This window comes from Mobula hypostoma, chromosome 16, assembly GCF_963921235.1.
Source record: "Mobula hypostoma chromosome 16, sMobHyp1.1, whole genome shotgun sequence".
Taxonomy (NCBI): Eukaryota; Metazoa; Chordata; class Chondrichthyes; order Myliobatiformes; family Myliobatidae; genus Mobula; species Mobula hypostoma.
In genome coordinates, this window is record NC_086112.1 from 19288972 (window position 1) to 19305834 (window position 16863).

Sequence of the window (16863 nt, forward strand, 5' to 3'; positions counted from 1 at the left end):
CTGTTATTCCCTTTGTAAAATGTGAATCCTCGTTTTCCATGATTTGAAGTAAAGCATATTTAGATTTAGATTAGATTATGAGGACACGCAGTCCTCTTTTATTGTCATTTAGTAATGCATGCATTAAGAAATGATACAATGTTCCTCCAGAATGATATCACAGAAACACAAGACAAACCAAGACTAAAAAAACTGACAAAAACCACATATTTATAACATATACTTACAACAGTGCAAAGCAATACCATAATTTGATAAAGAACAGACCACTGGCACGGTAAAAAAAAGTCCCAAAGTCTGTGGAAAGTCCCATCATCTTACGCAGACGGTAGAAGGAAGAAAAAAAACTCTCCCTGCCATGAACCTCTAGCGCCGCAAACTTGCCAATGCAGCACCCTGGAAGCACCCGACCACAGCCGACTCTTGAGTCCGTCATATTTGATATGTTAATTAAAGATACAACATAATCTTTGGAGCCTAAAGAAAAGTACTGATTAATTGTAAATATTAAAATGTTCTTTAAAAATTCTTATCTTTTTAATAATTTAAAAATTTTTAATACTGTTAACACATTTCTGTGTAGGAGAGAAGTTTATCGAATTTTGAAAGAGGAAGGGATTGAACTGCCACGCTATGCAATTTTAAATCGTGATCCAGATAAACCTGAAGGTAATTTGGTTCTAGATCCAACTATTTTGGTTGTTTGTATAGTCATCTGGCTTTAAATTTAGCTGTAACATTATAAGCTGTTGTTCCATGAGAGCAAAATATTTACAGGTGAGGAGCTTCACTTGCATCTGTCCATCCATGGGTGTCTATTTTTCAGTTATCAGTACAATATCTGAAGATCACTGACAGTAGTTGTCCTGTCACAGTTGACCCTGAGATGAAGCTGAATGTCTTGTTAAATTGCTGGGGTTTACGTGATGATGATAATATTGCTGTTGTTGGATTTGATGAGAGGAGGACTTGAGGCTTCAAGTCAATTTAGGCAAGTTGGATGAGTAGGCAGTATATGGCATCTGCAGAGTAAGGTTGAATAAAGTTATTCACTTTGGTAGGGGGATAAAACAAATGCAGAGTATTATTTATATAGTGAAAAGAATGGGGGAATACTAATATACAAAGGAATCCAACAGCTCCTTTACACCTGGCATTCAAAGCAAATAAAAAGGCCCATCAAATGGTATGTTGGCTTTCATTGCTGAGATTTTAAGATTGGTGGCAAGGACGTCTTGCTATTATGTGAACTTTTAAAGAAAGCACATCTGGAATGGTGCTAGCAAATTTAGTCTCCTTGCCTAGAACAGGGTATACTTTTTTTGTACGCAAGCTATTTGCCTATTGTTCATTTGGATGCCACTTTTACTATGCTGGAGTACATCGGTTACTGACATTGTTCTTTAATTTTAATCTGTTCCCATGTTCTATTTCTGCAGTTCAATACAAAGTAATATTTGCATTAACCTTTTCTAAAATCTTAAATTTTAAGAATACCTTGTACTATTATGCACTCGTTCTTTCTTTAGCTCACAATCCTTCCCTCTTTTGTACATTTTCTGGATCTTTGGTAGATAAATGATCACTGAGAATTTCTTCTAGTGATTTTTTTGATGCCATGCTATAAGGTTCTCGTATTTCATTTATCAACTTCAAATCACCAAAATACTCTTTCTTATATTAGCTTGGCTTGGATTATTTGTTCAAGTAACTCCTGTTCTTCTACACAGTTTCTCTTTACAAAGCATATTACTCATATTGATTTAATTATTGAATGGAATATTAGTATTTGAGCTATCTTGTTTGAAAGAATTGCACTGTTGCTGAAATCAAAATCACAATAGTTCTGTTTTTAATGGATTAGTTTAAATATAATGCATCAAATGCATAACTTCTCTCTTCCTAGAATGCAATTTGATAGAGGGTGAAGATCATGTAGAGGTCAATGGCGACATCTTTCAAAAACCATTTGTGGAGAAACCAGTGAGTGCAGAGGACCACAATGTTTACATTTATTATCCAACAAGTGCTGGAGGGGGAAGCCAAAGACTCTTTCGAAAGGTATGTTCTGTATGCTTTTACTTTTTGTAATATGAAAAACTTTGAATTAATTTTCTGAGTAACTTGCAGCTAAATATTAAAGACGTTCCAAATTTTCTTCATAAGTTTGAAAAGAAATGAAGGCTAAGCTTTGTATTTGGAGTGAGGAAGAGCTTTTAGAAGATCTCCAGACCTATTTACACCAGTGACTCAAAGGTGAACAGAAAAGCTATGTATTTATGTGGTTACAAGAGCAAGTTGAAGGCTATGCTGTGAAGAATGACTTGGTGGCTAATCAAAACTTTACATCATCTGCAGTCGTGATATAATTTTGTCCACTTGCCTGGAAGAGTAGTGCTCCTGCAATGTTCCAGGGATTTGAGGGAATTTTGTACAAAGCAATCCTCTTTACTTAATACCTGATTCACCTCATTATATTTTAATTGTCCAGCATAAAGGCACAATGGTTGCTGTTTAATCAACTGTAAAACACATTGCATTAGCTTGGCAAGATTTTTAAACTGCTCCTACTAAACATGGAACATCTAACTCCTTGAAGATTATGGACACAACACCCATCTGTAAACTTCCCTCCTAGTAACACATTAGTATCCTCATGTGCCGTTTCATATGACATCTGTGTTCTATGGGGGAAACCCTCTTCACGCTGTTGTTATTCTTTTCTCTATCCTTAACCATGGTTGTTCTTGGCAATTTTTTCTACAACAGTGGTTTGCCACATATTAGGACAACCTTAAAATAGATAAACATTTTTTCCATCATTGGTGGCTCAAAACATTGAAACATCCTACTTTAATACTTCTGTGGGAATACCTTCATATGGTGTGCAGCAATTGAATATGGAGGATTCCCAGCATTGCCCCAACAGTGATTAGTGATTGCACAATAACTACTAGCCTTGCCATAGCCTATTTCATGTATGAGTTAATAAGGACAAAGGCAGCAAGTGAATGGAAGTGATACCATTTCTTCAATGCTGCATATTATCCTGACTTGGAAATGGATTGTCTTTCTTTTATCATCGCTGGCACCTTGGTTTCACTACTTTTTTTCCAGATGATTTGGGAATGGATACACGTTTCAGCAAATTTTTTTAAATATCCTGTAATTAAGGCATTATTATTATCAGCATTCACAATGCCACATGGGGTCATTTGGTAAAATACTAAAAACATTATGTATTACAAAAGAAAAAGTGATAGTCAAAGTACCATGCATAGAGTAAATTATTCTTCTCTTTCAGATTGGAAGTAGAAGCAGTGTCTATTCTCCTGAAAGCAGCGTCCGAAAAACTGGATCATATATATATGAGCAATTTATGCCAACAGATGGTACAGATGTGAAGGTACAGCAAATCAAATACTCTCTTTCTAAGCTAAAGTAATCCTTGGTCTACAATCAACAAATTATTTGAGACATTTAATATACATTGCACATAGAACAGTACAGCACAGTGCAGACCCTTCAGCTCACAATGTTGTGCCGACTCAAAATCAATCTAACCCTTCACACCTAGCCCTCCATTTGTCTTTCATCCATGTGCTTATCTGAATGTCTGAAATGTATTTGCCTCTGCCACCATCCGTCGCAGTGCGTTGACGAAAAAAAACTGCTTCTGGTGTTCAGGGAAATTATAAAGCTTTCACAGAACAATTCTTTGATCTTAACAATAAATAATTGTTTTCATTGTACTTTTGTAGCATTATGAAACAAGTTTTATGATAATTTTATGATAAACAAGTTTTATGCTGCCTCTTTATTTTTGACTGTTTTACTTCAGGGAAATAAACTGCATGAGAAAGTTGTTTTTTCAATTAAAAAACTCATACTTGTGTCTGAGTTGCCATTTTTCACAGCATATTCAACACATGCTGTTTTTTCTTTTAAAATACATTTCTGAAGGTTTATACAGTTGGTCCAGATTATGCTCATGCAGAGGCACGCAAATCTCCTGCTCTGGATGGCAAGGTGGAACGTGACAGTGAAGGGAAGGAAGTTCGATATCCTGTCATACTAAATGCTAGAGAGAAGTTAATTGCTTGGAAGGTTTGCCTCGCTTTTAAGGTGGGTGATAGGATTAATAAGTACTTACAATAGGTTTAAAGTAAACAAAACCTAATTAGTTTGGCAGTGTTTAATGTTAGCTCAAGACACTCCATTATCTCTATCACAGAAATTACCCTTAGTTTACGAAAACATCTAAGTCAAAGCAGAGTTTCTGATATCTTGACATTATTATGTTGTCAAAATCTTAACATGCATTCTGTGTAGATTCTGGATTTAATTTCTGATGAAGGACTTCAACCAAAATGTTTACTGTCCATTTCTCTTTGATGTTGTCTATCCAGTGGGTTCCTGTAGAATGTACTGTAGTTTGAACAAGATTCCAATATCTTCAATCTCTTGTGTCTCCTTGAAATTTGTATAGGTTGTATAATACTTGTCTGGTGTAAATAAAGGGAGTGATATTGAAATTTACTTAAACCTTTGCTTGTTGTGCCTATGCATTGAAGGTTTAAATTTAACTTGCAGTATATTGTAAAATTGTAGCAACCTGACTTGCATAGGGAAAGTAGGCATTGACTTGCATGATTCTAAACAGTTGTTCACAGAGAACAATTTAGTAGAAATATATGCTGAGATATCCCCCAAGCAGTAAGGTGATCAACACTTCCACCCACTAACTCTACCATTATTTTAGTACTTCCTGTCAGTCACCTTGTGTACATCCAGGCGTCACATTATAGACATACAGTCCAGCAATGTATATAAGCTATCTTATATTTTTAAAACTTATCGTGATATTTTTATTATTATTGTGTTCTTTATTTTTGTTTTTTTTTGTGCTGCATCGGATCCAGGGTAACATTTAAAGTTCAAAGTAAATTTATTTTCAAAGTACATATATGTCACTATTAACAATCCTGAGATTAATTTTCTTGCGGGCATTCTCAATAAATCCGATAACCATAATAGAATCAGTGAAGGACCGTACCAACAGGACAGACAATCAGTATACAAAAAAAAACAAACTCTGCAAAAACAAAAAGATAACAAAAAATAAAGAATAATAATAAATAAGAAATAAATATCAAGAACATGAGATGAAGAGTCCTTGAGAGTGAATCCATTGGTTGAGGGAACAGTTCAATGCTGGGGCATTGAGGTTTTCTTCTATGATTCAAGAGCCAGCTGTCTGAGGGGTAATAACTGTTCCTTGTGGTCTGAGTCCGGAGGCTCCTGTACCTTCTTCCTGATGGCAGCAGTGAGAAGAGAGCTTGAACTGGGTGGTGGGGTTCCCTGATATTGGATGGTGCTTTCCTGTGACATGCTCCATTTAGGTGTACTCAATATTGGGGAGGGCTTTACCTGTGATGGACTGGGCCATATCCGTTACAGTACTGTTGAAGTACATTGGTGTTTCCATACCAGAGTGTAATGCAGCCAGCCAATACTCTCCACCACACATCTATAGAAGTTTGTCAAAGTTCTATATGTCATGCCAAATCTTCACAAACTTCTAAGGAAGTAGAGGCACTGTAGATTGGTAGGTTAATTGTTCTTTCTTCATAATTGCGTTTAAGTGTGGGGACCAGGACAGGTCCTCTAAAATGACTACACTGAGGAATTTAAAGTTGCTGACCCTCTCCTCCTCTGATCCTCCAACAAGGGCTGGCTCATGGACTTCTGGTTTCCTTCTCCTGAAGTCAATAATCAGCTCCGTGGTCTTGCTGACATTGAGTAAGAGGTTATTGTGGTACCACTCAGCCAGATTTTCAATCTCCCTCCTCTATGCTGATCCGCCATCACCTATGATTCAGCCAGTGACAGTGGTATTGTCAGCGAGCTTAAATGTGGTATTGGAGCTGCGCTTAGCCACACAGTGATGAGTGCAAAGTGAGTCGAGCAGGGGCCTAAGCACACAGCCTTGTGGTACACCTGTGCTGATGGAGATTGTGTAGGAAACGTTGCCAATCTGAACTAACTGGGATCTACAAATGAGGAAATTGAGGATCCAATTGAACAAGCTTTGATGAGATTATAGTATTGAATGCCAAACTGTAGTTGATAAGGAGCATCCTGATGTATGCCTCTTTGCTGTCCATATGTTCCGGGGTTGCGTGAGAGCCAACGAAATTGCATCTGACCTGTTGTGCCGGTAAGCAAATTGGAGCAGATCCAAGTTGCTTCTCGGTGAGGAGTTGATGTGTTTTATCACCAACCTCTCAAAACACTTCATCACTGTGGATGTAAGTACTACTGGACGATGGTCATTGAGGCTGGTCTCAATTTTAAAAAAATATGTATATTTTGTTCTCCTTTACACTTGGTACAGGAAATGACATTAAAAAATCTTGAATCTTGAATTTATATTACCAATAGTCACATCATATATCACATTTAGTCCTTTCAGTACTATATGATCTAAAGATGATTTCTGACCAAAAAAAATTGCATTAGAAAATTTCTGCAGGTGAAATTAGGAAACTGGACCATGCACTTCCAAACATGATCCACGTTACTGTGCTTCATGCATTGTTGTTTTTCTAGCATCAGGACACGCACCTAATGACAACAGTCATCACTTGTTGCAGCCAGAACTGTCAAATTGCTCAAAGCTCCAGACAACAACTAGCATGGGTTAGTCTCTGGAGATCCAGAGCATAATGTGCCATGTTCTTGGTTTACTCAGTATTTGTAGTGTTCCATTATGAACAAAAGGAGTGAACAAAAGGCAATGTCACAGCTGACTGCAAATCTGATGCTCAGTATTCCCTCTAAAGTTGTGAAAGTAATGTTAAAATCATCAGGGAGTGCTTGTTACATCACTTGGCTACTCAGCAGCCCTTCCTGTAGGTTTCTAGAATACCATCTGACAGCACTACAAGCTTTATGATCGGCATTGCAGCTGATTTGAAAGGTTGGAGGCACAGAAATGTCCATCTGCAAAAGCCATTAAAACAGCCACCATATTATACATAAACCCTCTGAAGGTGTGTATTAATATTGAATTGATCTTTATTTTTCTACTGCTGACATATGTGAATTATTAGAAATGATAAGCAGAGGAATCAAACAAACTTAGGGGTGGAACTACTGTACTTCAGCTTCAGCAACCTGGATTCAACCCTGACCTTGGGTCTTGGGTGCCGTTAGTATGGAGTGTGTATGTTCACACTGTGACTGCGAGATTTTCATTCCACATCCCAAAGGCATGCAGATTGGTAGATTAGTTGTAGCTGTAAATTGCCCTGTGTGTTAATGTTGGTGGTAGAATCCGGGGAGGAGGGGAGTGGACTGTGGGGAGAATAAAATAAGTTCAGTGTACAATTAGTGCAAACAGGTGGTTGATGGTAGGCATGGACAGATGGTAGAATATCCTGTGTACCCGCTGTATTTAAAAATAAAAATGGCTAAAATATGTCCTACACTTTTAACGGTTGCAATGTGGTAGTAATCAGGATTGTTAATGCAGTAGATTTTTTTTGAGACAAAATGGAAATTGGTGGGCTGAGTAACTATAGGCCAGTCAGCCTGTTATCATTTCTGATTAACTTATTGATACAGGTCTGTGGCATATCAGAAATTGACACATTGGAAGGCACAGACCTTGATCAAAGTCATTCATTGTTGATTTATTATTGGGAAGGTCATGTCTTATGACCTTGAATTATTGTTTAAGGAGGTAACAAAGTCAATGGGTGGTAGTGTATTTGATATATGAGACTGCCGATACCAGAATCTGGAGCACCAATCAATCTGCTAGAGGAACGCAGTGGGGGAAGCAGCATCTGCGGGGCCAATGGACAGAAATTGTTGACATTTCAGGTCGAAGCCCTACGTCAATAGTGTATTTGATACGGTTTGCATAGATTTAGTAAGGCTTTCAGTCCCATAGGACATAGTGATCAAGAAGGTAGAAGACAAAATACAAGAGATTGTATTGTTAAATATTGTCTCAGTAAATCATGATCAGGGTTTGTAGTGAATGCCAGTTCATACAAGGTGAAAGAGTGAACTGAAAAGTGGAGTGACTTCAGTGACTCAGTTTTTGACCAGGGTAGACATGAAAGGCTAAATGTGTTCTATTGTACCATTCTGATAATTCTGTCTTTTTGATAGCAAACAGTCTGTGGCTTCGATCTCTTAAGAGCTAATGGCCAATCCTATGTCTGTGATGTTAATGGCTTTAGCTTTGTGAAGAATTCCATGAAGTATTATGATGATTGTGCTAAGATTTTAGGGTAAGATTTGTATTTGTTATTTTACTGATATTTTACTTTAAAGAACATTATTGAAGATTCTTAATCAAGGTTTATGTTATTGTAGAAACTTCAAAATTCTCGTCTCTGTATTCAAAATGATTATTTAATATGCATGTTGTGAAAAGTCATAATCCTGGTGCTGATCCTCACAGGATTATACTGTATCATTCTCAATAGTAAGCAAAACATCCCCACCTCTCCCTGAGCCATTTTAGAGCCAATTTCAGTGACAGAATACCTGCATCCTTTTAGTTCAGGGGTTCCCCACCTGGATCCATGGACCCCTTGCTTGATGGTATTAGTCCATGGCATATAAAAGGTTGTAACCCCGGTTTAGTTCCATGTTTCTATTTTACAAGTGAGTTTGAGTGAAACCATTGGTATACTTTGTGCCAATGTTGCCAATTGCACCTGAAATAGAAACTTCGTATTTATACACAAATATTTTTTCCTCAAAATTCCTATTATTTTGAATATAATTACAAAGTGGAAAATTCTCTTTTTGATTCCAGTGGACACATCCAAAAGCTTTTAGGTACATGTCAAATTTTAAGTCTGAATGCATTTGCAGTTAACAATTTACATTTTGAATGCTCTAAAAGCTATAATAATAGATATAATCATTTCACTCCTGATTTATTACTTCGTTGACAAATTGTTTTGATTATTTTACAGAAACATCATCATGCGAGAGTTAGCTCCACAATTTCGTATCCCATGGTCTATCCCTACTGAAGCAGAGGACATCCCTATTGTACCCACCACATCTGGCACTATGTAAGGATACAAGTAAATTTGGATTAAATGGATTTCTTTTTCTTAATCAGGAAATTTATCCTGAAACATTTTGTGCAAACTATTTCAAAACTTTTGGATTGCTTTCTAAAATTGCTACAAATTCAGCGTTACCTATTTTACCTGTACAGGATGGAGCTCCGTTGTGTGATTGCAGTCATAAGGCATGGGGATCGAACTCCAAAGCAAAAAATGAAAATGGAAGTGAGGCACCAGAGGTGAAGTGCAGCTTCATTTCTATTTAATGTTTGGCTTTATGCTTATTGTTTTTATATTTGCTGTTTTTGAGGTTTTTCATCATGTACCTCAATTTTTCTTATTGAATTTTGTCTTTCTAAATTTGCAAATGTGTTATAACATACACAATAGAAAATTTCGAAGAGGACCGGCTGGTGGCGCAATGACACCAGCGCCGGATTCTGGAACGAAGGTTCCCGGATTGGAATCTAGTCGGGGCCGCTCCTGAGTACGGTTTCCATCCATGCCGGGTTGAGTGTCGAGATTGCAACTCGACCTCGTAAAATAAAGGGGAAAATACAGTGAAATGTCTGTGTGAGGAGTAGCGCACCACATAGTCTCTCTCTCTGCGCCTTGTAAAGGCATGAAAAAAGACGTCCCGCCAACATCGCACATGCATGCACGCAGACACACACGCATGCACGCACACACCAAAAAAAAAATTAATTTAGAAGTTTACTTATTTGGTAAAAACAGCAGTAATACTTAAAAATTCACACAATTTTAAAAACAGTTATGTGTCATCTTCTTGCTTCTGTCTGATTTGCTGAATATTTTAAACAGTATTTCACTACGGAGTGAAGTATGTTACTTTATTTTATCTTCTCTTCATTTTCAGTCTATTCTGTTTGAGGATGACTTGTTTAAAGGATTGTGTCTAGATCCTTTGTTACTTCCCCTTCCCAACGCCACCCTCAGGAATCTAGGATGCATCTCACCTGGACCAGATAATTTATTCATTTTGTGTCATTTCTCATTTTTTCTCTTTATCAATTTTTTTTGTCCAACCAAAATCTCAAAAATTCCCCTCCTTGCTGAAACTCCAGTAATTCGTTTAAAAAATATTGATATTAATCACCTATTTAATATCGCAGACATGTCTTCTGATTCCAAGAATAGATTTCATTTTTAGTCTCTTGATTAGTGCCTTCTGTCCTCTTTCAGTCCTTTTCTCTGTCATGTTATTACTGAATATTTTAGGTACCATTTTGTGTTTGCAGCCAGTATTTTTGCTGCTGTTTCTTTGCTTCACCACCTTTCTGCAATCAGCCTGGATTCATTTGTATTAACTATGCCTTTTTTTCCCTCCCGCTCTGTTTTGCTTTCTATTGTTTGATTACCCAGCGAGTTTTAACATTAATTTTATGTTCGTCTTTATGGGAATATTCCCAGACTATTGTTACCTTTCACAGATGCTTCTCATCTGCTGCTGCATGTTTCTGGCATCTTCTATTTCCATTTTAGGTGAAGCACTTCCAGATTTAAAGGTCTCCCATCGTTCAGTTACAATTTTGACTGCCAAATTTTGGTTCCAATTTACCCAAACCTGATCTGTTTTCATCCATTAAAGTTGGACCTTTTCCAATTGACTTTTTTTTTACTTTGAGAGAGGAAAAAGACCATTCCAAAGCAATTCCAAAACTTTTATTCTAGATGTTCCTCCAATGATACTTGTCCCAGGAACAGCGGTTCTTATATTTGAGCCACAACTCAAAGGAGAGACAAACCTCTTACAAGTTTATGTGTAGGAGACATAAACCACAAAATTGTACTGTATTTTATGCACTGGTTGGACGTATAAAGGTTTTGCATTTGCTTTGAAATACTTACACCAGGACAACGGAGCTGTGAAGTCAGCCTATTAGCGTATATCAGTTTTCTATTAGCTCTGTGGTACCTGAAAGTTTGTGCAGCAGCTGTTTACTGTAAACTCGCAAATTGTCCTCCAATGCTTTTAAGTGGGAGGTTACCACATTAATGATTTCTTACAGTGAAGATACTCTTTTTTATTATGAAAGCTGATTTAGCAACAGAACAAAAATTATTATCCATTTAGCCTTACAAATATAGATGTAATCCAGTTTCTAGTTGTGGCATACCATGTGATTCATATACTTTTATTTGAATTTTTTTTACTGTATTTTTTCTCTTCTCTTATTCCTGTTAGATTTTTTGATCTCTTTGAGAAATATAATGGATGCAAAGCAGGAAAAATAAAGCTCAAGAAGCCAAAACAGCTACAGGTGAGTATTCCATCTTAAATTTTTAGTATAATAAAGATCAGAATATTCTCATTAGGTGATGAACCTACCCTGCAGAATAGTAATTTTCCCTTTGGGCCTTTCACAAATTTTGAACAAACAGTAGCCTGTCAGTAAGAGTAAAGAAGTGACCTTGTAAGATAATCTTCTGTTGTTCTTTTTGAAGTTTACCTTAAGCCAGGATTTCTCTTTGGCTTCTCCGCGCATCCCTTATTCTTGATTTTAAATGGGTATGGAAATCTACTTTGTAATGTATGAATAAAGAGCAGTTTGGCCCTCAGGCCTTCTCCACAGTTCAATAAGATCATGGCTGATGTGACTAATCGTGACTTTTTAATACTGTTACATACATAAGAAATAGGAGCAGGAGTAGGCCATCCGGCCCATGGAGCCTCCTGCGCCATTCAATAAGATCATGGCTGATCTGTCTGTAAACTCAGCTCTGTCTACCTGCCTTTTCCCCTTAACCCTTAATTCCTTTACTATGTAAAAACCTATCTAACTGTTTCTTAAATATATTTAGTGAGGAAGCCTCAACTGCTTCCCTGGGCAGAGAATTCCACAGATTCACCACTCTCTGGGAAAAACATTTTCTCCTCATCTCCGTCCTAAATCTTCTTCCCTGAATCTTGAGGCAATGTCCCTTAGTTCTAGTCTCACCTACCAATGAAAACAACTTTCCTACTTCTATCTTATCTATCCCTTTCAAAATTTTGTATGTTTCTACAAGATCCCCCACTTCATTCTTCTGAACTCCAGAGAGTATAGTCCCAGGCGACTCAATCTGTTCTCATAGGTTAATCCCTTCATCCCTGGAATCAACCTGGTGAACCTCCTCTGCACTGCCTCCAAAGCCAGTATATCCTTCCTCAAGTATGGAGACCAGAACTGCATGCAGTACTCCAGGTGTGGTCTCACCAGTACCCTGTATCTTTGCAGCATGACCTCCCTGCTCTTGAATTCAATCCTTCTAGCAATGAAGGCCAACATTCCGTTTGCCTTCTTAATAACCCGTTGTACCTGCAAGCCAACTTTTTGCGATTCACGAACAAGCACTCCCAAGTCCCTATGCACAACAGCATGCTGCAATCTTTCACCGTTTAAGTAATAATCTGCTCTTTTATTATTCCTTCCAAAGTGGATGATCTCGCATTTACCAAAGTTGTATTCCATCTGCCAGACCTTGGCCCATTCACTTAACCTATCTATCGCTCTGCAGACTCTGCACATCCTCTGTACAATTTGCTTTTCCGCTCAGTTAAGTGTCATCAGCAAATTTTGCTACGCTACACTCGGTCCCCTCTTCCAAATCATCAATGTAAATGGTAAACAGCTGCAGGCCCAGCACCAACCCCTGCGGCACCCCACTCACCACTGACTGCCAACCGGAGAAACACCCATTTATACCAACTCTCTGTCTTCTATCGGTTAACCAATCCACTATCCATGCTAATACACTTCCTCCGACTCCATGCATCCGTACCTTATTTATAAGTCTCTTGTGCGGCACCTTATTGAACGCCTTCTGGAAATCCAAGTATTTGACATCCACCTGTTCCCCTCTATCCATTGCACTCATTATGTCCTCAAAGAACTCTAGTAAATTTGTCAAACAGGACCTGCCCTTTCTGAATCCATGCTGCGTCCGTCTAAGGGAACCACTCTTTTCTAAATGTTTTGCTATTTCTTAATGACGGCTTCAAGCATTTTCCCAACTACAGATGTTAAGCTAACTGGCCTATAGTTGTCCGTCTTTTGCCTACATCCTTTTTTAAGAAGTGGCATGACATTTGCTGTCTTCCAGTCCACAGGGACCTGCCCAGAGTCTAGAGAGTTTTGATAAATAATTATCAATGCGTTTACTATAACATCTACTAATTCTTTCAGCACCCTGGGATGCATCCCATCAGGACCAGGGGACTTATCCACCTTCAGACCCTCTAGTTTGCTCATCACTGTCTCTTTAGTGACAGTGATTTTATTGAGGTCCTCACCTCCTGTTTTGTCCATAACATCCTTCTTTGGCATATTAGACGTGTCCTTCACCGTGAAGACCGACACAAAATAGTCGTTCAATGCTTCAGCCATTTCCTTATCACCCAGTATCAATTTCCCCTTCTTGTCTTCCAAGGGACCTACATTGACTTTAGCCACCCTCTTCCGCTTTATATATTTATAAAAACTTCTGCTATCTGTTTTTATACTTTGTACTAATTTACTTTCATACTCTATCTTTCCCTTCCTTATTTCTTGTTTAGTTGTTCTCTGCTGCTTTTTAAAGTTTTCCCAATCCTCCAGTCTCCCACTACTCTTTGTGACTTTGTACTGTTAATCTTCTTACTTAATTAAGCATTGTCTTACTTGCTTACTTAATAATTTATCTAATTCTGCCTAAAAATATCCAGTTGCTGTCCTTTGAGTAAGAGAGTTTCAGGCATAATCCTTGACAGAGAAAATGTCACTTCTTTGTCTTAAGTACACAACCGTTAGCTTCATTCAGATTAGGCAATATCCTGTCCACTGACATCCTGCCATTTTATCTGTTTCAGTTGAGTCTTTTACTCTGCAAAACTCTAGCAGATATAAACCTGGGTAACCTTTCTTCAAGCAACCCAACCATTTCAGGCGTTAGTTAAGTAAACCTTCTGAATGCTTTGCAACCTTCCTTAAGGGACTAGTTTTGCACCCTTAGTTCAGATCATGCCAAAATAAAAGCATTATCGAAGCCTTATAAATGCATAGATGTGGTTTAGAGCTTGTGCTCCTGCTCTCTTACTTTGCATGCAGCACAGATGTGATCTTCTCTGTTTCCACCCCTATCCCTCTGGCATGCCCTCTGCCATTTTCTTGAGTTGGAAGGATTTTCATTTGAGACTGAATGAAAAACCACAATGTTTAAGCAGATACTTTTGTTCAGCAAGTGCTAAAGTTCTTGGAAATTGTTACAGCCTTAAGGGTTCCATCTCACAGAATGCATAAATCTTAACATCATCATGGCTTGGCTTCGCGAACGAAGATTTAGGGAGGGGGCTGCCCATGTCTGCTGCAGGCTCGCTGGTGGCTGACGAGGCCAATACGGGACAGGCAGGCCTGGCCACAGTGGCTGCAAGGGAAATCCTGTTCTGGGTTTGGTGCTGCTGTGTCATGGTTCTTCATCCTTCTCCTTTTGTCCTCAATGCCAGCCCTGCCTGCGTTCTCGAAGGAGGAGACAGACTGGTGAATGGTGTGTCACCAGGCATCACGATCGGAGGCTAGATTAGACCACTGGCGATGGTCAATGTGACAGGCACCAAGGGATTTCTTCAGAAAGTCCTTGTACCTCTTCTTCGGTGCCCCTCTGTCAGGGTGGCCAGTGGAGAGTTGGCTATACAGCACAATCTTGGGCAGGCGATGATCCTCCATCCTGGAGACGTGCCCTGCCCAGCGCAGTTGTCTCTTCAACAGCATGGCCTTGATGCTGGTGACCTCCGCCTGTTCGAGGACTTCGATGTTGGTGACGAGGTCACTCCAGTGGATGTTGAGGATGGTGCGGAGGCAGCGCTGGTGGAAATGCTCAAGGAGTCGTAGGTGGTGACAGTAGATGACCCACGACTCAGAGCCGTATAGGAGGGTGGTCAGTACAACGGCTCTGTACACGCTGATCTTTGTGCCTTTCTTCAAATGCTTGTTAGAAACATAGAAACATAGAAAATAGGTGCAGGAGTAGGCCATTCGGCCCTTCGAGCCTGCACCGCCATTTATTATGATCATGGCTGATCATCCAACTCAGAACCCCGCCCCAGCCTTCCCTCCATACCCCCTGACCCCCGTAGCCACAAGGGCCATATCTAACTCCCTCTTAAGTATAGCCAATGAACTGGCCTCAACAGTTTCCTGTGGCAGAGAATTCCACAGATTCACCACTCTCTGTGTGAAGAAGTTTTTCCTAATCTCAGTCGTAAAAGGCTTCCCCTCTATCCTCAAACTGTGACCCCTCGTTCTGGACTTCCCCAACATCAGGAACAATCTTCCTGCATCTAGCCTGTCCAATCCCTTTAGGATCTTATACGTTTCAATCAGATCCCCCCTCAATCTTCTAAATTCCAACGAGTACAAGCCCAGTTCATCCAGTCTTTCTTCATATGAAAGTCCTGCCATCCCAGGAATCAATCTGGTGAACCTTCTTTGTACTCCCTCTATGGCAAAGATGTCTTTCCTCAGATTAGGGGACCAAAACTGCACACAATACTCCAGGTGTGGTCTCACCAAGGCCTTGTACAACTGCAGTAGTACCTCCCTGCTCCTGTACTCGAATCCTCTCGCTATAAATGCCAGCATACCATTCGCCTTTTTCACCGCCTGCTGTACCTGCATGCCCACTTTCAATGACTGGTGTATAATGACACCCAGGTCTCGTTGCACCTCCCCTTTTCCTAATCGGCCACCATTCAGATAATAATCTGTTTTCCTATTTTTGCCACCAAAGTGGATAACTTCACATTTATCCACATTAAATTGCATCTGCCATGAATTTGCCCACTCACCCAACCTATCCAAGTCACCCTGCATCCTCTTAGCATCCTCCTCACTGCTAACACTGCCACCCAGCTTGGTGTCATCTGCAAACTTGGAGATGCTGCATTTAATTCCCTCATCCAAGTCATTAATATATATTGTAAACAACTGGGGTCCCAGCACTGAGACTTGCGGTACCCCACTAGTCACCGCCTGCCATTCTGAAAAGGTCCCGTTTATTCCCACTCTTTGCTTCCTGTCTGCTAACCAATTCTCCACCCACACCAATACCTTACCCCCAATACCGTGTGCTTTAAGTTTGCACATTAATCTCCTGTGTGGGACCTTGTCAAAAGCCTTTTGAAATTCCAAATATACCACATCCATTGGTTCTCCCCTATCCACTCTACTAGTTACATCCTCAAAAAATTCTATGAGATTCGTCAGACATGATTTTCCTTTCACAAATCCATGCTGACTTTGTCCGATCATTTCACCGCTTTCCAAATGTGCTGTTATCACATCCTTGATAACTGACTCCAGCAGTTTCCCCACCACCGACGTTAGGCTAACCGGTCTATAATTCCCCAGTTTCTCCCTCCCTCCTTTTTTAAAAAGTGGGGTTACATTAGCCACCCTCCAATCCTCAGGAACTAGCCCAGAATCTAACGAGTTTTGAAAAATTATCACTAATGCATCCACTATTTCTTGGGCTACTTCCTTAAGCACTCTAGGATGCAGACCATCTGGCCCTGGGGATTTATCTGCCTTCAATCCCTTCAATTTACCTAACACCACTTCCCTACTAACATGTATTTCGCTCAGTTCCTCCATTGTTGTTCCAGACTCTTCTGTACAGCCTGCCGAATGCGCTGTTTGCCTGTGCCAGTCTGTTGTCAATCTCCTTGTCGATCTTGGCATCTGACGAGATGGTGCACCCCAGCTAGCTGAACTGGTGGACTGTCTTC

The 16863-nt window shown here is 39.4% G+C and overlaps 1 protein-coding gene across 10 annotated transcripts in view; it reads left to right on the top strand.

Annotated features, from left to right (window-relative positions):
- The window catches only part of ppip5k2 (diphosphoinositol pentakisphosphate kinase 2), a 116408-nt gene that overhangs the window by 17243 nt on the left and 82302 nt on the right, over positions 1–16863 (top strand). For all 10 annotated transcript variants that reach the window (XM_063068610.1, XM_063068611.1, XM_063068613.1 and 7 more), the window contains 8 exons: positions 584–669; positions 1907–2061; positions 3305–3406; positions 3964–4125; positions 8185–8306; positions 9003–9104; positions 9254–9340; positions 11308–11383. In XM_063068610.1, the coding sequence (XP_062924680.1) occupies positions 584–669; positions 1907–2061; positions 3305–3406; positions 3964–4125; positions 8185–8306; positions 9003–9104; positions 9254–9340; positions 11308–11383 (892 nt within the window). The remainder of the gene's footprint in view (positions 1–583; positions 670–1906; positions 2062–3304; positions 3407–3963; positions 4126–8184; positions 8307–9002; positions 9105–9253; positions 9341–11307; positions 11384–16863) is intronic.